This window comes from Tympanuchus pallidicinctus, unplaced genomic scaffold, assembly GCF_026119805.1.
Source record: "Tympanuchus pallidicinctus isolate F22 unplaced genomic scaffold, pur_lepc_1.0 scaffold12, whole genome shotgun sequence".
Classification (NCBI taxonomy): domain Eukaryota; kingdom Metazoa; phylum Chordata; class Aves; order Galliformes; family Phasianidae; genus Tympanuchus; species Tympanuchus pallidicinctus.
The window spans coordinates 12,494,731-12,519,320 of NW_026294637.1; the positions used below are offsets into that span (position 1 = coordinate 12,494,731).

Genomic DNA, 24,590 nt, shown 5'->3' on the forward strand with positions numbered 1-24,590 from the left:
ATTTAACTCACAGAAGACCAGAGATTCCCCTTACCCAGTGCTTATCATGTTTTGTCACAGGTGACATTTTAATCAACACCAAAACAGTTATCCTGCTAATACAGATGCAGATTTCAGTATTTGGCACCTATTAAACTGTCTGCTGGCTGAATCAAAAAGCTATTGAGAGGTTTGGTGCTGTAATTTAAGACTGACAAATACACCAAACATTAATTAAAGCCTTCCATTACAATAAATTGTGAAAATAACATTTACTTTCAAAAACAACAGCACTGGCAGATTTACTTACGATGCCATTTAAAAATCAAAAAGAACCAATAAATAAAATTCATTTAACAAAGGTTGTACTGTGAGAAAGAATATGATAATCAAAGTAATCTTTTTATTTGAGAACTAAAATTCAACTGAAAATACATCATTATGAGACAAATTTGTGATAGAGCACAATGCAAGAGAACTGTAACTACGGAACTACTCAGGAAGGGAGGCCCTGCATTTTTACAGAGGTGGCACTTGAACTGCACAGTATGTGTGCACTGTTAGCAACTGATACTTAACTGGTCTCTCTGGAGTAAAAAACAAGCTGATGTTTATCTAAGATTCCCATTTTGTTGTATGTACAAGTGGGAGCTAGAGACACCATTGCTGTAATGGATGCCATGCCAATAAGCCCTGACAAAAGGACACATGATTAAAGGCAAGCTTCAGTTTTGCTTGGTAAAAATTCAATTTATAACCTGAGTGAATTGATTTTTCATCCAAACGGAGCAGTTTCGTATTTTAATTTCACAAGGGAGGGACAAAGTTGAGGGGTTGGGTCAGTCTGCAAATCAGTTTGTCCAGTCTCCTATCTCAGTGCGTTTGCACTGTCCAACCTCCTGATATTCCCCACTTGCTTGCCCTGCTTCACATCAAGCTGTACAGTGGACCAACAATTGCTTCACCAAAAAGCACAGCACAAAACAAAAATTCCATTTCTTCTCTGCTCCTGCCACCCAGCCAAGGTTCTGTGCATTCAGCAACAATAAATCTGATCAGGAAAGAAATGCTACAAATATGCCCAGAGGAATTACCAGCATTGTCCTACACTTGAAACAAAACATAATGCAGCAGCTTGTAAACTCCAACCACAGAACTGGAAAAAAAATATCTGATCTCCATATACACTTACAGCCTGTACCACACAGTACAGCTCTATAAATAAGGGACAAAAACTTTTCAAAGCAGCACTTGCTTTGATATTCTGCAAGTAAAAAGAAAAGATGCAATGTAGCAAAGCCCCCTTCCTTGCCTCTTTTAATCATAATAGTTTCACTCCCTTCCCTTATAAATTCAGGAAAAGAAAACAAGGAAAAAATGATAAGCAGATATGCCATGTGTGCATTTAGAAGACAGACTCATTAAAAGTGGTGACAGGTCTACCCTTTATGATTATGAAGCAAGGAATGTCTCTCCCTCATTTATTGACATGTAGTAGAAGCACATCATCACACCAGGACTAGCCCAAGAGCTTGGGATTGTTAAATACAAATATACATAAATCGCCATGTCTGCCAAAGAGTAAGAGGTCACAGACGGGAAAAGGCTGCTTTTAAACATGCCCAGTCTGCTTCTAGGGCTTTTGCTTTTATTCCTGTGCAATTTGGCCAATTCCTCCTCCCCTCACCCACCAAATCCTTCATGTTTTAACTGATAAGTAGTAGTAGCAAGCCTGTTACATACAATCAGGAGAACTGACAGATAAGAGGTTTAGTTTAAGGATGTAATCAGCATGAGTAAACACTCAACTGACCCAGCTGTAAACAGTAGTAATAAATGATAATATTTGTCCTGGTCACCTACTGAGCTATTAGAAACTTTTCACAACACAGCAGTGTAAATACTGGTTCCAGTATGTACAGCACACAGTATCATCATCCAGCACTACGAGCAAAAAAAATTGTAGTAGTTGTACTTTATTAAGAACTATTGTCATTACCGATTTTATCTTTTTTTTACAGGCAGCTATAGCTTGTTTAAATCAAAATTTCACAGTGAATGTCTGGCTCAACATAAAGTTGTTTAAGCAAAAATACAGGAGTTCTGCAGTACTGGGTTCTACTTCATCAACTAGAATTTGGAAATAGTTAAATGTGAAATAAGAATTAAAAAAAAAATAAAAGAATAAAAATGAAAAACATACTGAGTGAGAAGAGTTGTGTTGTTTCCTTCCCATTATTTCATTTCGCTGTTAAAACGCTTGGCTCCTTGAAATTCACCTGTGAATCTCAAGCTGAATTTTCATACTGACTTATAACCGGACAGCAATATCGATTCTCACATATGCAGTTCTGACAGACAGAAATATGCAAGACTACATTTTGACACCCAACAAAACCCAGGATGGAACTGAAATTACTGCCCCAGTTATTAGAAATAACTACCTGGAGACCATGATAGTCACGCTCTGAAACTGAAAAATAAAAGAACACGCTCATACAGCACTGCTTCTCAATATTACAACATTTGTAGTTCTTAACAAGAAAGATGGCAATAAAGCTAAGATTTACAGCTTCCTGCACATACGACTGCAATAGAGTGCAAAACAAACCACTCTGTCACATCTGACCTTTATACCAACTGCTTTATGAAATTTCCAAAGTGCTTTTATGAAATTATTTGAAAAGGCACTCGGGTGTCGCGTGTCTGACAGCTTCATGGGAGAAATTCTTTGTGCTGTCTTTTTTTATATGCCTTTATTCCATTTCTATAGATTGTAGAATCACTTTGTCTTTGCTGCTCTAGACTTAGAGCTGCTCTGAAGCTTAGCTATAATCATGGTTATAAAGTGATCTATACAGATCCAGGTGAAATTAAACAACTGAAGGCCAAGCAAGTCTCTGGAGGAATGCGTGAGAGTTAGCTGTCTAATTCCATAGCACAAGCCTCTTCTGAGAGCAGAGACCATGCAGGGTCACAAAATACATCCTCATAAAGCACTGTGACATTTTGTCTAACTGAGGAAGGACATGCCTTTCCCTCATTTCTTCATTCTGCAACAACAGAGGTAGGACTTGAAGAGTTTACACAGAAGCATGGAATTTTTGCTGATTAAGGTCAAACATTCCAATAACACTGAGTATATTGGATAAACAATCTGACAGAACCCAAGTATATTCTCCAAAAGAACTGGATTAAGTAGGAGGAAGCCATTAGGTATAATAAAAACGGAATATCAGAAGCAGCAGCAAGGAATTGCAATATCCCTCATGTTAAGCACCTTTAGACAACCCCAAGAAGCTTTCCCAGAGAGAAGGCCTGCAGTGTCTGCACACCTCCCATATTACTGTAGAATTTATATATATGCATGTGTATGTATACACGCACACAAATATAAAAGCAGATGCACTCAATTTCATGCTCAACAAACCACCAGCAGGCTCCGTCCACCCCCTGCAGCCTGGCAGCATCTGGCCCCAGGCAGCCAGCAGCTCTCTGAGGTCTGCAGCCGGCGCACAGGACAACATTTCACAGGCTCTCCTGGGAGGGGCCATGCCAGGGAAAGGCCAAGCTGGGTGTGCTGTCATGCTCAAGGTGTTTTCACTAAAGCTAACAGACCAGTTTTTCCATCCCCTAAGGTGTTTCTGGCTGAAAACGGTTATTTAGCATGATATCATCTTGCGTGCAACAGAAACAAAAGAGCACCTAAAGTGTACACATCCCTTCCACAACCTGATTGCCTCAGGGTTTCAGGAGCATTTACTGAGATCCTACATGTGCCTTGTCACCTAAGAGCAAATTTCTGAAATCTTCACTGTAACTAGCATCACACAAGGTGCTACAGCTTCCAGTCAGCAACCACACAAGGATGAATTTGCAGAGTGAATTCTTTCTTTCCTCCCTTTTTTCCGAGCGTAGAAGGCATTAATGGCACAAGAAAATGATGCATTTCCCCCATCATCATTCACTTAATTAGTAAAAACTATTGCTGTTACTAGGATGGTAATAACTAATTATTTTGTCTTTCTAACTTAATTAAAGTTCAAAAGGGGGAGAACTCTAGGGAACTTTAAGAATAATGAACTTGTGTTACAGTATCACAGTGGGTCATGCTTTCTTGAATCTGTTAAACAAGAATCTAAATTTGATTTTAATCTGTTTAGATACAGCTGGTGGGATGAGATTCCAATCAGCAGCAGCACTTACCTCTGAGGAGTTCCTAGTTCCAGCAAACCATATAAGCCTAAAATGGGTTTGTCAGAGCCGCTGCCCTTCCTGTGCTGTTCTACTCTCCTAATGATCATGCGGCTGCACTGAGCTGTGACAGGCAAACACCCAGTGCAGCGGTGAGCAGCAGTGATACTGATTGGTTTTTTAAAAAAAAGGCATGAAGACAATGAAAAGTGGGACATGAGCTTCCCTGGATGCTCCTTTTTTTGTTTGGTTGGTTGGTTTTTAAACTCATGCAAGAAGATTCCCAAATGAACTCCTCCACCAAGAAAAGTCACTTCAACTTCTGAACAAACATACACATGCTGAAACAAACAGAATCTGTAACAGCAGATTTAACAAATCTCACAAAGAAAAACAGTCTGCCTAGAACAGAATCACAGAATAGTTTGGGGAAGAGGTGACTTTAAAGACCAAACGATTCCAACACCCCTGCCATGGGCTGGCTGCCACACATCAGATCAGGCTGCCCAGAGCCCCATCCAACCTAACATCCAACCTTGAATGTCTCAAGGGAGGTGGCATTTCTCAAGTCAGCCTGTGCCAGTGCCTCATCACCTTCTGAGTAAGAATTTCATCCTGAAATCTATTCTTAATCTCTCTTCTTGTAGTTTAAAGACTGAAGTTCCCCTAGTGCTATCACTCTATCAGACCAGGTAAAAAGTCTTTTTTTAAAACGCCTCTTTTAAATACTGAAAGGCTGCAAAGACGTCTCCCCAGAACTTTCTCTTCTCCAGACTGGAAGAAAAAAGTCAGAACTTTCTAGTGCAGGAGTAAGCAAAGGAGGAATTAAAAATAGCGTCAAAAATGAATGGTATGCACTGAAGGGTATGTTCCTGTAGCAAACTGAAGTGATAATGGAATTTTACACTGGACTAGGAAATGGCTCACTGATGAAAAATAAATGCCAAGACCTTTAACACAAAGAAATGTCTGTGGGAAACTGGGAATATTTATTTTGAGAAAGGCAGCCCTGACTCTCATCAGATCATTTAATTCTATTTACCCAGTGACTATCACATTAAATAATCCAGTTAAAAAATAGACAGAAGTAACTGGGTAGACTTACTCTAAAGTAGAAGAGATCAGTTCTCAAAATGTAAGGCTGAAAGAAACAACAAATTAAAACATACAGCATAATATTTATATTGCTATATATAACGTTCAATTATTGAAACGCAGTTTACATGGCCATTGCTGCCTCTGCTTTATCAGCCTTGTCCTTCCATCAAGGGTCCAGTAGCTGTTTGCAAGTCATTTAACAATAATTCACCAATGTTACCACTAATAAATGCCATAAAAAATGTTTCCAGTATCACTGCTAACATTTCCTTTGTTAAGAGATCATGAATTTTGACATTCTAATGCACTTCAGTTGCCACAAAGTGAATTGTCTTCCCTGAACACAGATTTTGCATAACTGACAACCATGTGAATCAACATCTGCAAAATATTCCAAGGAGATACTTACTGTTATGCTCCACATTTCAATAGAACCCTACCTGCAATTTATTAACTAAGCAAAAGGAAAGGAAATGGTAGTGCAGCCTTAAGTCATGACAAACTGTTCAGTGGCAACAGGTATGAATGAGAAAGTACTCAAACTTTGCCACGAGAAAGCATCTACAAGCATTTCCAAATGAGAAACAACCTTTCATTTGACCGTGTTATCCAACATCTATGAAAATGAAGCCCCTAAACACACCTTGCCCCTTAAGATCTCAAATTTGCAATATTCTACCAAAGCATATGGCTCATAATGAAGACATTAAAGGTCCTTTATTTAAAAGAGGCTGATTTTACTGATTAGCGTTCATTGATTAGTCACCCTTCTGTGATTCTGTGAATTTAGTGTCCAAAGAAGAGGCAAATAGATGGCAGAACATTGCTTATCAAAGCCACTGTCCAGTTTGTGAAGATTGTGTACCACAGTCAGAAACCTAAATCAATAGCTTCCCTTGCTTCATCTCAGAGTCATTTTCCAATAGGTAATATTTTAATTAGAAATATCTTAATAAAATATCTGAGTTAAATCATGTAGATTATTCACAAGAAGAAAAAAGATAAGCAAATCAAGTCCCTTATTACTGCATGGTTGCTGCTACACTGTTAATTTATATACTACATATCATTTTACCTACTATATTTTCCACAGGTGCAGCTACTACAGGAAGAATAAGGTTGATTGTGTACTGTTTTCTAAGAAATTATTTAGTGCACACAAGTTTTTCAAACAGCTGACTTCTCAATAGGCAAATACAGCAATCAAACAGGTACTACCTCCACAAGAAACATGTGTGAAATTCCCAGGCTTCAACGTACATAATCATCTTTGCAGTCTAAAACCATGACCTGATCAAATTTCTTGTGCCAACTGAGTCTTTTGTAGTTGTGGTAATTAATGCCTTTTTCTATAAATGCTACAGAGAAGATTTTAAAAAGGAAACAATAAATAAACTTACACAGGAAAGTTCACTTCAAATAACTCTATATGCTCCATGAAAAATAAAAAAGCTGATGTCTACTTGAAAGTTGCATGATAACACACACTATTCAGCAGGTCTAACCTATGGCATCAGAAATTACACACACATTAAAAATATAAAGAAGGGCAATCAGATTATATGGGATGTGTCCTGTTTTGGTCATCATATGTAGATATTTAGAATTTAGGCAAGGAATTAACACTTCAAACATCCTATCTACCATGACTGAATGGTTAATTCAAGCATATGAATCTTCCACATCCATACATCCTAGAATTCAGGTAACACTATGACTGTGCAACAGTTCTACCTCCCCAAACTCATTTTGCTTTCATTTTGTCCTCTATCTGCATGATTACTGGGAAGAAAAAAAAAAACAATAAAAAACATACAGATAATATATTTTAAATATAATTCTGGAAAACAGTATTTTAATCTGAGGAGGTTTAGTACACTGAAAAATTCCCATGATGGGAGTCATACAGTTAATAAATTTGCCTAAACGAAATTATTGTTTAGTAACTGCATAATGAGAAGTCAAAAAAAACCCAAACCAAACCAAAAAAAAAAAAAAAAAAAAGAAAAAAAAAACCAACCCAAAAAACATTTGTGTCCTAGGACACAACCTTCCAAGCCAAGCCAATGCTCTTTTGTTAAACAGTCAGCTGCTGCCAGATGCTCTGGGTAGGAATGGCCACAGATGGCCAGTTGTCCAGTTAACAGACCAGAATGCTCTCCCCTATGATCTCCCCTAAAATAGTATCTCAACTGTATGCAGCAGATGAGAATTATCTGATCACGGTCAAGAGGCCATTTGACCCAGCTAAGACCACAGGTCAGTGCTGATAATCCAGTTCTCCATGTTACCCCTAAGAAAACTCTCTCATCGTGTTTCAAATGCTAAGTGTCAAGTCCTACTTCACTTATGCTGATTACATTATAGGTCACATCTTTTAAATTAAAAAAAACGCAGCTTTTTATATATAAACAGAAGCACCTTCTCACAAGGAGTGATACCAACACACTTGAATTGATATATAAGGCAAGAGCTACAGGAGGAAACAGTCTGATGATCAACTGGAAGACCACAAGGGGACTGCTCCATGCTCTAATATTTGTGTTTAGTTCTGCAAATATTTACCAGTACTACGTAAAATATAAAGGAGAACATGCAGAGAGGCTACTAGCTAGTACCCTGTGCATGTAACTATCCCATTAATACTGGAAGGTATTTTTATTTCATTTTATTGCAGTATCCTAGTGATATTTTTAGGAATTTACAGTAACGTGTCCTATAGCCATGCTAAAGTGAGCGATGCTTGTTGGGCAGTATAGCCATGGCAAAGGCTACCAATAACAGAAACATAGCCTAGAAACACCAGAGAAAAAACTTTGGTACTTTGTGTTCATCTTTCACTGTTAAGCTAGCCTGAGCACAAATACCCAAAAGCTGAAGTATCAAGTATTAAACTGAGCACTAAAAAGATGGGTATTTACCAACTACCAGTTCTGTCTCTTGTGGCATGCAGCTGGTGTCCTCCTAACTTACACAAGATTAACAAGATCTGGTTATGTAAGTGTTGCACAACATACATTTAAGGATACAGATAGGATTATCCATCAGTGGTACAAATCTAGTTTAAAAAGTTTATTGCTAGAAATACAGATGGCCAAACCTAATGCAGAAGCCTTGTAGGTCAGAAGATTTAAGATCCCCAAGATGTCCTTCGAATTTATTGCCTTCCAGAACAGTTAAGAAATATGTTCTGTACTTACCTAAACCACTGACAGTATACTCAAGATCACTGGCATCCAACAAAATCGGTCCATTTTCCTGCTGGCCTTCTTCCTTATAATACAACTTGTACCCTTGAATAGCTGCAGTGTCATCAGAGTCCTGCTGCCACTGAACTGTAATGGTTGTACAATTTATTGGTTCCAAACGCAGCTCAGGAGATCTTGGTGCTGATTTTAGAGAAATATACATAATATTATTATATTTAAGAATAACAAAATCCTACATTAAAATCAGAATGCCCATCAGTCAAAAGTTCACTCAAGGTTCTGATTCTAGCTCACTTATATACTTACCTACTTAGTTCCTTTTTAGGATGTCTGATTCCCTGTAGCTAATCTAAAAGCATAATTTCAGGTAAATTAAGAAATAGCTATTTTTTAATTCAGCATCTCAAAAAAAAATTGAAATAAAATCTATTTAAAATTTTTAAAAGTATTTTCAATTTCTTTTTCTCAAAAGAAAATGAGGATAATCTAGAATCTATAAAATGATCTCTTGCTTTAAAATAAGCCAGAGTAAATGTAAATAGCAATCACATCACGCTTCATCAAGAGATAATAATTTGCAATAATAGTCAAAACTCAAATTCAAATGAGATGGATGAGGATTAATCTAAGAAATACTGTTACAAATTCAAATCTATACCTTTAAGGCATTCATGCAAAACGAATGCTCTTCTACACAACATTGGTAAATAATAATGTAAGCCAAAATTCAGCTATAACAACTTAAATCGGATTTCAAGTCCATCTCTATACTCAAAACTTTGTGTTTTGTTTGTAGAGCAGACACGTGTGCACCCATACAAGCTACCAGCGTGAAATGTCCTGATATGAAGAAAAGTTTTACTCTGGACTGCTATCTTTTTGGGTTTGCTTGTTTTTTATTAAAATCGTGTGGAACAGAAGAAAACCATGTTATCACTGGAAACAAAAGCTAAAAGCTAAAACATTTTAATTAAAGCTTCCTACCACCATATCAAACACGTGAATATCAGCCTGTGACCAGAATCAAAGATCAACACAAAAGTAACACGTTGGCTTTTCTTTCTGCTGTCACACACAAAGCACAAGTCAGATCCACCTCTCAACAACTTTTGATCCTGACACTAAAATCATAAGCTTGTGTAGATTACACATGAAATCATAATTAGAACACTATTCCCCTGTGTCCCTAGGATAAGAACATGCAATGGAAAAACTCATTTCACATCCCTGTGTTACCTATCAGAAAAACGTGCAGCCTTCAGATGAAGCCCACAGTCGGCCCCATCTCCAGGCAGTGGGTAACATAAGCATTATTACCTTTCACACTTGTAGCTTTTGGAGTTCGGTGGGAGGTCCACAAAGATGCCTCTCCCCAGCCAATCCTTGTTGCAGCAGTAATACGAACCAGGTAGACACTGTCAGGCCGCAGCCCTTCAAGGAGGTACTCATCTGAAGTCCCTGGGAGCTCCAAGACTTGGATTTTGCTATCTGTGCTGAGGCGGAAAGACAGACGGTACAGAACCACCTGGCCTCTCCTGTATTTTGCAGGAATCGGCAACCAAGAGATAAGAATATCTGTAGGACTCCGGCTTGTCAAACTAATTTCAGGAGCTCTCAGGGGAACTGAAAAGGAAAAGGACAAAAGTTTTTGAGCTCCAGAAAAAGAAAGATGTGACATTCTCATCTGACACCTTAACATACGGTGAGGTACTTGTAATAAGCAGTTTTATAGATTCCTCTTTATTTTAAGAATAGCTTGACACTGCTCATGCTTCTCAATCTTCTGCATACAATATAAACTTAGCAAGCTCCTTTCTGTAAAGCCTTCAACATTTTCTTCTCTTACTGCCAGCAGAAATTGATGGCAGTCAACATCTTACTGTTCTGTCAAAGTGACTGTCAACATTACATGCAGCAGCTGAAACTAGGAGTCTAAACAACACCCAGTAATGCTTAGAACTCTGTGTGTGCTTCCTTCCACCATGTTATGAGGGCAGTCACTTCTGGCTACGTGTTGTGCTTTAACCCAGCAGGTAGCTAATCACTACAGAGCTTGCTCACCACCCCCCTACCTCCCAGTGGGATGGGGAAGAGAATCAGGAAAAAAAATGAAGTGTATATATATATATGTGTATATATATATATATATATATATATATATATATACACTTCATTTTTTTAATATACATATATAAATATATAAATATATTTATTTATATATATAATATATATATATAAAATATATATATATATAAAAAAATGAAGTGTATATATATATATATGTATACACACTTCATTTATATCTATACACACACACATATATATAAATGTTCATATTTATGTATATAAATATATATAACTAGTGATGCACAAGCAATTGTTTACCACTCCCTGCCTAGCTAGCACCCCAAGCAGCAGAAGAGAGCTAGATGAATCTCCCTCAGAACTTCTTCCACATGATGTTGTATGGCACTGACTATCCCTCTGTTCAGTTTAAGTTAGCTCTCCCAGCTCCTTGGGCCTTTCATTGAGAATGGCCTTCATAGAATCATAGAATGGCTTGGGTTGGAAGGCCAATCAAAGACCATCTAGTTCCAAAAAAACACTCATTTAAGTACAGTGGTATTTATCTGTCTTACCATCTTCAAGGGTGTGCTGAGTCACATGATCTGACATCTGACTGGCTCCAAGAGGCATGTAAGCTACAATATAGAAGGTATAGTTGCTGGCTGGCTCCAAATCATCAATAATGTAATGAGTTGTATCATTTCCAATGACCACTTGGTACTCTTCATTGTTTAAACCTGGCATAAAACAAGGGTTAAACACACAAAAATTCCAGGTCATCTCTAAACATCACAGTATCTGGGTGTGAGATCTTACAAAGTTATTTCGTTTTCTTACCCAGCTTACCTCTATTATTTCAGCCTCCTAAGTTGAGTTCATTTATGCATACGAGTAACTGTGTCTTACTGTGATGTAGATAATGGTGTTGCAGGATTTTCCTGAATCAGGAACGCTGAATGCAGCTTTAAACCCCTTTTAAAATTAGTCACAACAAACTGCACCCAATATACAGTCACACAACAGACAAGCTCTAATAGCCTTATAATTCAGAGCAAACTTCTAAATCTGTTTGTTTAGAGTCAGGAGGCTTTTTCAAAACCTGTTTGCAGAGCCTTACTATAGCAGTCTGGGAGGAATGCAAAGGCTCTGCTCCATCAGAACAAAACAAAACAAAAAAAAACCAAAACCCAAACATAATACCCTCCACCCCCCAAATAACACACAACAAAGAAATTATTCAACAGAAGGATCTCATTTTAGCCCTGCAAATTCTAGTACATCTGATTGACACTTTTTTTCTTTAATTTGGAAAAAAGCCAATAGGAATAGCCCAGAATGAGATTCAAAAGTGTTTTGCTCCTTAATGAGTGGCTAATAAAAAAAAAAAAAAAAAAGGCGAGAGAAAAAGAGACAGGAATAAAAAGAAAAAATTCTCAGCAATTCTCATTAAAATATGCATAGCAATGCAAGCAGCAGTTCTTGTCTTTGTTGGGCTTTATTCCTATAGAGGAAGGCTATAAAGTGGAATAAGTGTGGTGAAAGCTGCTGTGTTAAGGAACAATTCACACCAAATGCATGTCAACTTAATCAAAACTCTGTAAGAGCCAGCTCCTCCTCTTCACAACTGAATTTATAAACAAAACGAAAGGCAAATTCCAGCATTAAGTTTTCCCACATTTATGAATTAACTTGATAGCATTTTAATTAGACAAGATTACAAGCATCTCACAACAGACTAGTTAATGGCTTGTTAATTAGGAATTGCAAGGCACGATTTCTGACCTGCTAAACAAGATCCTTGAGCTCAAATTAAAAGGACTTGTTCTCTTATTGAATGGATTGCTAGGCCTCATGCAGAGGCCCTAATGAAACAGCCATAATAGAGAACAAGGGTTGCCTTCCACCACAATCACTGTTCCCTTTGTGCCTTTTCTGAATTACTAACAAGGAATTAACACACTCCAACATGCACGCTCATGAGACCCTTATTCTTCTTGCTACTATGACCCCAATTTGAATGTAAAATATTCTGCTTAAAAAAGAACAAAAATTAAAACATAAAATAAAAACACCACCTGTTGGTTTCTTCAACTAACTTCAATAAAACTTTTTTTTTTTTTTCTTTTAATTCAAACAGGGACCTGAACAGGACCTGAACCTGTTTCACAGTGAAACAGCAGAATGCCTCTGATGAGGGCAGTGTCCTCTGAAAGATCTACAGACTGCCCCTTAGAGTGCAACCATTCTCAGGTGAGTGCAGTTTCATGAGCCTTTGAGCTCCAACGTTTTTTCTATAATACAATTAAAAAACAAACAAACAAAAAAGTTTTTAAGTCCTGATGTCACAAAATTGTCTTGAGAGATGAAAAAAATAGGTATTAGAGAAAGAAAGTTCAAATAACTGGGGTGGTTGGTTTTTTTGTTTGTTTTGTGTGTTGGTTTGGTATTGTGTTGTGTTTTTTTTTTTAAACTAAGCCAAACTGCAATCTCATTTCACAACATACATACATGCAACAGCCTTTGCACAAGCAGGCAAATGAAGCAGAGACTGCAAAAGAATTTTGCAGAACACAAATTTCAGAAGATACCTCATTTTCACTACAGTGAAAGAGTACTTCCTGCACAAATGCAGGCTTCCCTAAGGACAATTTCCCAGTTTTCTTTGAAGTTACCCAGTCTCTGCTCTCTGCACTGGCACCGGACATACAATTACCCAGATAGCTTATCTAGTGTGACTTTATTCATATTAGCTTTGAGTGGGGGCTGTGAGCACAATACCTCAGTGACTGAAAGTGTAGGGGGTAATTTCCCGCACCTCTTGTCCTCATTATCTTTTAAAACTCTTTCCTTCCTTCCTTCAGACAAAATTCTCTTGTGTACTGAAAAATCCCACTTGCAAAAGCAAAGGCAGCTATTTCTGCATCAGTATTAGAGTAATTAAGCTGTCCTTCCTGTCCTCTTGCTTAGCAGATGTCAGACTGGTATTCCATACAGAGCTGAGCATCTGCAGTCTTGTCCTTGAATAAACGGGTTACTGAATAGAAAAGAAAATTAGTCTTCCAAGAAAACAGAGCTCCGTGTAGCATAAACATTAGTTTAAGCTACACACCAAAGAATTTTCACGTCCTTTGGCAGTTTCATGAAAAATACCTTGCTTATGAAAAGTATCTGCTTTCTATCACTGTAAAGATTTCCTTAACTTAAAGCACATTACATCACACTATGTGATTAACAATGTCTAGTTCCTCAATTTTCTTTAAATTTACCCGTTCCCTTTTACATAGCTATTTCTATAAAATATGAGAGACCATGGCAAACCATTCATGGCTGTTTCCATGAAATTTAAAATTTTGAATAAATATTTCTCATTGTAGGAAAGCAAACCTTGTTAAGTTAGTACTCTAAGAGACGATAGTTAAAGCCAATAATGCATCAATCATTTTATTCCAAAACACACAAAAGTCTGTAAAGTCACATGAATTTGGTGATGCACACACAGCAGCCAAACCCAGGGAAAAGCTGCTCACTACAACTCCCAGGATGGTGTCCTTCCCTCCCAAGCACACATGTAGAATTTCTCCTTGAGAACAAACAGGGAAACACAGACAATAGTAGGTAGGTTCCAGGTTTTAAAGCCCATTCCTGACTTCAAAAGCTGTTCACTAGAGCGATCAGACAAGGTGAGTTGGAAGAACACTCAGCCTCACAAATGAGATGATTTGGCAAAAGCATTTTTCCCCCATGCATGTCAGTTGGTTACATTTTTTATGCCAATATGCTCTGATGCAGCCCTAGTTACGAGCCATTCAAATTTGGCAGCCTTTGCAAGGACATTCAGCTCTTACCATTTATACGTAGTATATGGATACACTTTAAATCAAACTGCTTACCTTCTGCTTTCATGTAATGCACAGAATATGCAATCACTTTCTCTGAATTATAGAGTGGCCTTTCCCATGCCAGCAGGATCGCGGAGCTTGACATCGTTTCAGCATGGACGTTATAAGGTGCACTGGGTCTGTCTTCCGACATAACTACAGTAAGCCTGGCTCTGGAGAGCACAGATCCCTGACTATTCTCAGCCATGCACTGATAAATGGCATCATCTTCAGGGATGATCTGGTTAATCACCAATTTACTGAATCCAAAAAGAAAATAAAAGGAAAAAAGAAAAAAAGAAAAAAAAAAACACCAAAAACTTAGCTCTACATAATGCAACATCAGTTATATTTGCCTCATGAGTTTAAACAACTTACACTTTACAAACTTTTCAATTAGAAATGGATGTGCAGTTGGGAAATTTCACAACCTGAAGCGTAATTCAAAACCTCCCATGTCAATATTCATGTTTATTGCTGCAAAGCCAAACATGGTGAAAACAAATACATAGATCTATTCCTCCCTGCAAAAAGAACAATCTTAAGGTTGTCATTTCTTAACATACTTTAATATGAGCTGTTCAGACCACAGAAGGGCTGAAATGGGCCTCAAACAACTGGTAAGATTCTGGTCTCTACTACAGTACTGTAGATCCAGAGTGACTCTGGTAAAATCACTTCAGTTTCCACTCAGGTAAGGCAGAGATCATAAAATCTTCACTGATGATTTTGGGTATTTACTAATCTGTATTTCTTCTGCCTGGGAAACGTCCATAACGCTACATTCAATGCCCAATTTGCATTTATTTAGTTATACCTTGTTTGACTGTATTTAGTTAGTGACATCTCAATCCTCAGTGTGTTTATTCTTTACAAGCACAGCTCTCACACAGCAAGTGCAATCTTACCTGTTGTACATTTTAATTCTACCATTGGAGTGTATTCTCCTTCCATTTTTCAACCATGAAATTTTGGGGGCAGGAATTCCTTCTGCCTGACAGGCAAAGCGAGCAGTACCAGCTCTAGGCCTTGTTAAACTCTCTGGCCATTCCACAAATGAAGGAGGAGCTACAGGTAAGTAACAAGCAAAAAATCAAGCTTACATAAATGTCAGGACACTCAAATTAAGAAAGAATTTTCCTACACACAAGCCTCTTTCCTCAAGCTGCTTAAACACACACACACCCATGCAGAAAGCACGTTTCATATAAACAAAGTACACTTGTTTAAAAATGAATACTTTCTGCACAAAAAGCAACACTGATACACATTCTGGTTTATGCATTTGTGAAGACAAACAGCAAATTAAACTCCAGCCTACAAAACATCATTAACGACACACATGGGTATATTACATGTTTTTACTTTGTCACTGGATTGAAAGTCTGTGTTGAAAGTCAGTCTTCCAGATGTAGCATTGCACCTTGCTGTCTCTAAGTGGAAATGAACTGATAGTTTGTAACTCAGACATTCAGTATTTGACATTTCTCATCTCAAAGACAAAAGAAGGCTGCCACAGCTCCATTCCACATTAGCAAGCTGCTATAACCCTAGGTGCACTTTATTTGAGAGAAAAATTCAACCCAGTGCATAGCACAGCTCAAGACAAAAGCAAGATGTTAAAACATGGCAGAAGTCAAAACAGACTCACCCAGCACAGTGAGAGTTGCCATTGCTACTGTGAAGTTTCGTGTGCCTGGAATAGTGGCTCGACAGACATATACGCCCGCATGCTGCACCTTCACATCAGAGATTATGAGGTTCCCATTTCCAAGGACACGGGTATTGAAGACATCAATGGACTTATGGTCTATTTGAGACAGTGGGAGAAGTGTGGTCACCAGGTTGCCCAGCGTATTTAAACAACCTATCTAAGGAAAGTTGCCTAGATATCCAAGGCATGGGTTAGAGTTTAAGGGTCAAAAAAAACACAAAAGGAAATCACAAATGAGTTTTCAGAGATTTCCATCTTGCATTTGCTTTGCTCTTAACTGAAGGTATCTGATTATTCGGATGGCTAGGTTACAATGCTTAGTAAGTAATTTATAACTGATATTTCCCATCACAGCTGAAAACTAACGTTATTTTTCCAGTTAGCCTCCCTAATCAGCTTGCAGAAAGATACAAAGATATTACTACCAATGTCCACATTATCTTTACAATCAGGGATCATCCATCTCCTAAATAGTGTTTGGAATAAAATGAACATATTTGGTTACCATGTGTTTTCTTCTATTTTCTTTCTACAAAAAGCGCTTAGGCTGTTATGTGATTATTTTCTTATTTGTTTGCCTAGAAGAGCTACGGAATCATTCCATGACTTTTCCAACTTCTAGAAATAAAATATAGGAAATCATCTGATGATTTGCTTCTACAGGTATAGTCCTGACTTTCACATTTAAGTATGCGTCAGGAGAAACTGAGGCAATTTTGACAGAAAATGTGACACAGTGATGAATGCTATTGATTTTATTATTGTGTTCCCTCTCTTCTTTTTTCCTTCTAGTCAGGTTATTCAGGATCTGACTATGGCTATTCAGAATCTAAACTGCCCACTCATACAAGTCCTAAAACCCTCTCACATACCGCTTCTAAGAATAGGTAGAGAAGCACTTACAGGATTATTTTGTGGGATGTAGCCACTCCAATCTTCACTAACCCAACCGTCATTCTGTTCTGACTGCCAGATCCCTGGAGGTCTCCACCCCACCAGGCACCTTGTCTATTATGCTCTGCGGGCAGTGCAGGACTGACAACAGAAGCAGCTGAGTCCTTGGAAAACCTCAGGGGTTCTCATCAGCATTATGGAAGTACATGAGTGAAAGTGTTTCACTCACCCTACCCTAACCTATTGATAGCTGCCTATCTACTACACAATGCCTCAGAACAGGAACCAGCTGCTGAAATCCTCCCTTTCCAATTTCATTTCCTCTCCACAAGCTCAAGATTGCGTTCTGTAATTTTAAGACCTACCTAACCGGCTCCATGAGATGATCGGCTTTGGATTCCCTGTGGCTACACACTCCAGTACGACGGTTTGATGAAGAGATGCTGTAACATTTTGAGGACCAGCTATTATGGCTGGTTTGTGAAAAGGCTTTAAGTCTGAAGCTTTGGAGAAAAACAAAAATTAAAAAAAAAAAAACAACAACAAAGAAAGTAAACACAATTAAACAAAAAATAAATCATATATGAATAAAAATGCGACAATTAAAAAATGATGCCTAAAATTAAATTTACACTAAATCCTTTTTTCAGTAATTGTACACAAAACAATATTTTAGCCATGGGATCTGAGCAAGTAAAACTATTATTTTGGTGAGCGGTTCAGAGGTAATTACTGCTCCTTAATGCATCTAAGTGTTTTTGCTATGTTAAAAATAAGGCAATAATGTTGTGGAAAAATCTCACATGCTGAGTACCTGGAATAACATTCAGCGTTGCTTCAGTGCTCTTACGTCTGCTGCTTATTGTTGTGGCAACACATCGGTAATTTCCTGCATCCTTCTGTTCAACACCATAGATCTGAAGAACTCCTGTAGGTAGAACAGTAATCCTGGCACATAAACAAAAAAGAAATGTAGATAAGTGTTCCACCAGTGAACAGCATCATGGAAAGGAACATTTTTATGAACAGCCATTGCTATACTGACTTGGGAACAGCAGGCTGGAGACTCAGAAACACCCTCTATACATGACTCACTTTCTGAACTACAGGTGAGATTCCCCCACTAACGCCACCACAAAAGCAGAGCAATCTGTGTACTTTTACCTAGCAGATCTTTCTCAGTTCTCAGAAGCAAACATCCCAATCTTCTTTAGGCAGATACCACATCCATGTTACTTGGGTTGGTCAGTTTTCTTGTCAATAGTTTCTGCTACAGTGGCACTTCAGGGTATGGAATTTTCAATAAACCCACCTATACTTTTTATAATTTTCATGTTTTTAATTTGTACCTTCTTTTACCTTCTTTTGCATGCTAGTTCCACATTCAACAAAAGTTAGGTGCCAAGAAGAATGGAAATAGGTTCAGTGGATGCAGTATGGATAGGGAAAATAGCTAGAAAAATGGGCTGTACATCTCAAGTTAATCAACTCAAGAGACGAGTAACCTTATGAAGAATTTACCTAGCATGAAGTGATTTAATTCAGTTTAATTCAGTTTTTTTTGCACATGTAATTCTTTACAGATGTTTACTCTAAAAACAAAAAAAGAACCCGAAACACACAGGTTCAATATTAATTCTTCTACATTGCATCTGTGAAAGCAAACTCATTAATTTAAACTATCTGCCCATTAAAACTAAAACCTAACCTATTCTACATCCCGTTACTCCCCACCCCTGAGAATGTAAAATTTTCCATTAACAATTCATAGACCAACATTCATTCTGTGACTCTATTGCATCTACAATAGCAGATGATTCTGGTCCATGCTCATAACATCTATTCAAAATTAACTATCAACGTAACTATTGCTAATAATTAGACTAATTAGTAGTTGATATAATACACACTTAGAACCTTTTTTATGTACTGGCATTACAAGTGTTCAGATATTATTTTGTATCTGGCTCAGAATTATCACAGAGAATGTTATCCTGAAATGGCTAAGTCTACGTACCTGTCCATAGATAAAGGCAAAGTTGTTCGATTCACTTCCCACGTCACAACAGCAGGAGGGTTTGCTGCTATTTTACAGGTAAATCGAGCTACTCCACCTTCCTGAACCTCAGTTGAAAGTGGCTGAACTTCAAAAGCAGAAATGGCTAAAAAAAAAAAAAAAAAAAAAATACAAGGACATATAACTTATAGGACTGAAGAGTGGAAAAGTTCCTAGATAAACTAAGCTCCAGATCACAGATCAACTTGAAGAAATACCCTAAAACACTTCAAACAGTCCACTTTCCTACATGTAAGGAAACACTGACCTAATTACCTTATTAACTTTGTTCAACATCATGCTTTCATTAGTTGAAAGTATACTTAGCATAATTTCATTTTAACTCAACTCATTATAAAAATGTTTTAACAAACAGTAAAATGTGTCTCTAATAGAATTAAGTGTATATTTGTCTGGCGTGTAGCTAGAAAGCACACTAATTATTAAACTATGGCTGTTCACATCAACACAAATAGTTTGAGCCCCACTATACTTCATTAAAACAGAAAAAAAACAACAACAATAACAAAACTGCAGAAGAAAATTCCCAGAACATTCAGTTCTTGACAGTCATATTCCAGTCCTTTAAAAACACTCACTTTCTTAAGAGTGTTTGGAGCATTGTACAATGAGTTTGATAGAAAAAGAAAGCAAAAATTCAAAACAATTGGAACCAGGTATTAACACTTTCATACCAAAAGCCCAAGTGTTTTCCAACATAATTTCAAGCAGTTAGAACTTCAGGAGTTCACAAAACCGAGCCAACTGCATTGGCAGATCAATAAATACCTTCTAGCTAGCAGAAACCTAAGAAACTAATCAGTAGTTGGACTTCTACGCTCAGGAAATAAAAGCTAAAAGGAAAGGAATACAAAAGCTTCTAATTAATTGCACTATTTACTGCTACTCACTACATAATTAACACAAAGAGCAGCTCTTCAGAGGCAATTCATTTTGGATATCTCACAACATGAGTAATTCTGCACACATCCCCACTCCATGCAACTGCACAGGCAAAAATCTCTGCATAACCTCAATGGTACTGATGTGTTTAATATAGGATTTCAAGTACATTTCTACTGATGTATAAATTAGAAAAAAAAAAATTATGTAACAGATCAATATTAGTAAGTTAACCATCTCTTAATATTTAAGCTTTGTGTTGAAATAATTCCTCTACTCACTTCACTTTCTTTCAACTGTTCTACCTCCTACTTATTGCAATGCATTCTCAATGATGCTCTTCTGCACAGAGTACACATGCAGCACTGATGCACACCAAGCATTCTAACAAATGCTCCCTCCCACCACTACTACCCCACAATCTGATACTCTTCCATAGCATAAAAAAATCAAATTCTGGAGTGCGGAGGAAATATGACATCACCCAATTGCTTTCTCTCCATGCACAAACTAATCCCTAACACAGGCCTACCTATCCTATTACTAGTAGAGCTATTTAATACCTCAGGTCAGAGTAAATCCTTCTTGCACTGCATTCCAGTAGTTGCACAAGCACTACAAGAATTAATATTCCTAATCATACTGCCAGAGCCCAAGTGTTGCAGTGCTGTGAACAGACCTCCCAAAGACTGACTGACAAGTCAACCAAACCACCATGTGTAGCAAAACCATCTGAAAGCAGCTACCACAGCAGATACCACATGGTGCAAACACTATGGCCATTGGAAACAAGGTCTTTCACCCCAGATGTGATACAGACTGCTAGGATGAGTGCAGAAATGCTCTGGTATCCACAGTCAGCCCCATGCTTGGCTGTGGCTTTTAGGAACAGGTCTCCACAGCCCCAGCATACTCTGCACCCTCACTGCAGAGAGAATTGGACTCACCTGCAGAATTTAACACAGTTAATTGTTCCAGTTTCAGTTACTTCTCTCAGTTTTGAACAGTACCAGATTCATAAATCTCATGGTTAAGCCCAAATTAACCACTCTGTTTAAAGCAAACAGAAACCCCACAGCCTGCATAAAGCTGTCACAACAGAAGTTGTACATTTGAAGCCTGCCAGGAGATGGGGTGGAGATAGGATGAGGAGAGGAAACAGAACACTTCTCTTCCTAACCACATATTTTCTTTCAATTGCAAAGAAAGCATCATAAGAAAGCATTATAGTTCTTTGTGATTCAGTGCAACTCAAATAATCCGTCCATGTATCAGATTGTTCCCATAACTCTGAACTTGCCAGCTTTGTTTTCTGCTGAATTTAATGCTGTCCAATCTCCTGCCATTTTCCACTACAGAAGAGCAAAATAAAAGCATCCAGACTTGTCTTACATCCTTTCCTTCTCATCTGTCCCCATCCCTGCCTACACAGACAGCGTGTGTCCATCCAGACAGGCTGCAGAGTATTCCCCCAGTGCTGTTCTCAACAGATAGAAATTTCTAAGAGAACACATAGTGCTTTGCATTCATCACCTATTTAGTGAAAGCATGACATCGTCAGCCAGGCAAGCCTGCTTAACTTTCAAAATAAAATCTTGTGGAATACAAAAAAAGTATAAATGATGATAAGAACCACACAGATCAACATAACGCAAGCCTCAGAATCACTGATATACCCTCATATATGGGTATATGATATATGTGTACAATATATAGTATGACATGTGCTAAGTAGTATATAATGTATTACATACTATATGTTATAGACTGTGTATGCTACACGGAGTATACACATATTTATACATATCTACAAACAAAGATTTTATTTTTCAATGATTTATTCCAATACATCCTGTAAATCACAGGATAAATCACAGGGTAAAGATTAAAGTCAGAAGTGATCTTCTCAAGAATTCCTAGAAACAGTGGACAATTAGTAATTCACAGAATAATGCATCACAACAGCAAGTAAGAAAAGATTCAGCCATACTGTTTAGAAAATCTAACATTAATTGAGGCTGATATTTAAATAACATTTTTCTATCTGAGCAAGAGAAAGGCATTTCCTCAGAAATAAAGTCTTCAGTGATAGCAAAATCAGAATTTCAGAGAACTGCTCAAAATCTTCAGGAAAAAAAAATGTCATTAATGTCACTAAAAATGATTGTAGAAACAAACACTTTAAAAAAATCTCCATTTGCTTCTCCTGATTAATTTCAATTTATACACTGTTTGTCAGTCTAACTCAATACTTTTTCACTTTGCATCTTGTTTCCTTATGCAAATCTCCGGTTCCTTCGTAATTCTGACTTTATTTGTGCCAGTAAAATCTGTTTTTACAAGTCTATTGCTGTCTCGTGAAACCTGACCTCTTTGTAACAGGCTTGTTTTCATGGCGAGTGCTGATACCAACTCAGAACCCCAAGAACAAGTCGTTAAAGCAGTGCTGTTAAGAGGCCAGAGCTCTATAAAATGGATAAGAAACAAAGTCTCAAGAGACATTGGTTGTTCCCAAAAGGAACCCTGCAAAACACAATAAATGTAAGTGCCTTTTTATTTGAGGTTTCCCCCTCTTCTTCAGTCTATTTAATCGTTTTGTTCTCAGATTTATAGCCAAAAGAAAACAATTAATGTTACTCCAAGAAGCTGGTGCTCCCATCTTTTTTTTTTTTTTTTTTTTTTTTTTTAAACTTCTATGATCCCAAATGCTGGGCAGAAAAAAAGAAAACGATAGGAAACATATTTACTTTTAAAATCTCTTGCAATTCAAGTGATGGTAACATATGTTTATATAGTTACTTTTGAGTATGAATATTTGTAATTATATAAAACACACGTGCCCAGTAAAGTTATCCTAACGGAGAGAAATAGGAATACAGTTCTGTATGAGTTTCATCACTTACCATTGTAAGCAAATGCTCATAGGCTCAAAAGACAAATTACTTGCCATCACATGCTGATTAAATGTTAGAGAAACACTGCTTCTGTCTTCTGTGATATACATGGATTGAAAATACATTTTCCATAAGGAAAAAATTGTTTACCTAAACAGGTTTAAATAGACTTACCAGTTAAAGTTACATTACAGAAAAGTGAAACATCTAAAAAGATGCTCAAGCTTCATACCTTTTTTTGTTAAAATATAGCAGTCCGTTATTACTATTATTTTAATATTTCCTTCACTCCTGAAATGACACCCGAAGCTCATTCAAATGCAAGTTCAGATGACTTTAAATGTTCCCTTTCATCTTGCACTTTCCACCTGTGTACTAAAATCAGAGGCTACGGCAGGTCAAGGCCACCTTGTGCCTTTCCGTATCTAGGTGACTTCTGAATGAGTTTCCTTGAGGTGCAAAAGAAATTCCAACAACCTACATATTTATTGCTTTCAAACCTTGCTGGTTTCTTCACACATACTAGCTGACATTGACCCAAGACTGGAGCATAACTGTATAATAAATAAGTTGAAAGCGAGGAATTGAAATTACTCCCTGAACTGAAACAGCAGCAGAGTTGAGTATCATCTATCCAGACAGCAGCAAACATTGTGAAAATTTTTCAGTATAGATACCAGCTACTTCAGTGTTTCTCAGGAGATAACAGCCTCTCACACAGATGAACCACTCGGGTAGGAAGAACAAAAATGCACAACACCATTTGTAGAATTGATGTGTTGATGGTACAACAGAATTACACAACAGACTTAACCTGCAAATGAAATCAACCTGCTTTGATTAGTACTACTGTTATTAAAAATCCTTGTGTGGAGAGGCTTCACCTGGGAAAAACAGGCTTGTATGCTGAAGAGAAGCTATGACTACTTCTCAAGCAATGGATTTCAGGACACCATGTGATAAATTGAATATCAATTTTTCTCTTCTTGATCTCGTTTTTGTAGTGCTCTCTCCCACAAGTGTTGAAAATATTAAAACGTATTAGATTTTAGCACTGAAGCCAACTAGCACATGCCTTCCTTGAACAAAGCTTAAAAACTGATTATGAAAGCTCTGCCATGCCTGTTGGCTATATGGACACGTATTTCCCAACTATATGCCACTAAGATGACCTCTGCATCTGGATTTGGATAAGGAATAACTTTTACACGAGCACTGACAAACATCCACATGTAGCCATTCTCCCCATTTCTGATGAAGCAGTTTGAGTAAATAAGGCTGTAGCTGTAGCCAAGCAATCTTAACAGATGAATCTTTGCTCAATTATGCAGGAGATGCCAGTGGAAATTAAATAAAGTTGTTAGGAACTTGAGATCAGCACAGAGGTGAATTTCACAGAAATGGAGCAATGTGTGTAAAGTTATGAATAACTGTATGTGAAAAGGAAATGCTGTGAAGGCATTTTGCATGTGCTACTACAACACTGAGGTTTCTTACGCTCACCTTTAAATCCTTGATCAAGCATTGTTTCTCCTACAACTATGTGGCATTAAAATGAGATATTTCTAGAGAGAATAAAACTTGACTTACAAAGAAAGATTAAAAGAGCTGAGATCTGATTAGCTCTGGGAAAGGAAACCAAAGAGAGAAATGACTGCCTTACAAATATACAAAGGAGATATTAGAGAGGATGGGAAGCAATGG

General features: G+C 37.5%; 1 protein-coding gene across 1 annotated transcript in view; it reads right to left on the reverse strand.

The window, feature by feature from the left end:
* PRTG (protogenin) overlaps positions 1–24,590 on the reverse strand; it is an 82,412-nt gene that overhangs the window by 29,982 nt on the left and 27,840 nt on the right. The window contains exons 3-11 of the mRNA XM_052672270.1: positions 19,051–19,195; positions 17,848–17,981; positions 17,399–17,536; positions 16,077–16,235; positions 15,334–15,493; positions 14,438–14,685; positions 11,120–11,284; positions 9,798–10,103; positions 8,472–8,660 (exon numbers count right to left, since the gene is read on the reverse strand). Coding sequence (XP_052528230.1) covers positions 8,472–8,660; positions 9,798–10,103; positions 11,120–11,284; positions 14,438–14,685; positions 15,334–15,493; positions 16,077–16,235; positions 17,399–17,536; positions 17,848–17,981; positions 19,051–19,195 — 1,644 coding nt within the window. The remainder of the gene's footprint in view (positions 1–8,471; positions 8,661–9,797; positions 10,104–11,119; positions 11,285–14,437; positions 14,686–15,333; positions 15,494–16,076; positions 16,236–17,398; positions 17,537–17,847; positions 17,982–19,050; positions 19,196–24,590) is intronic.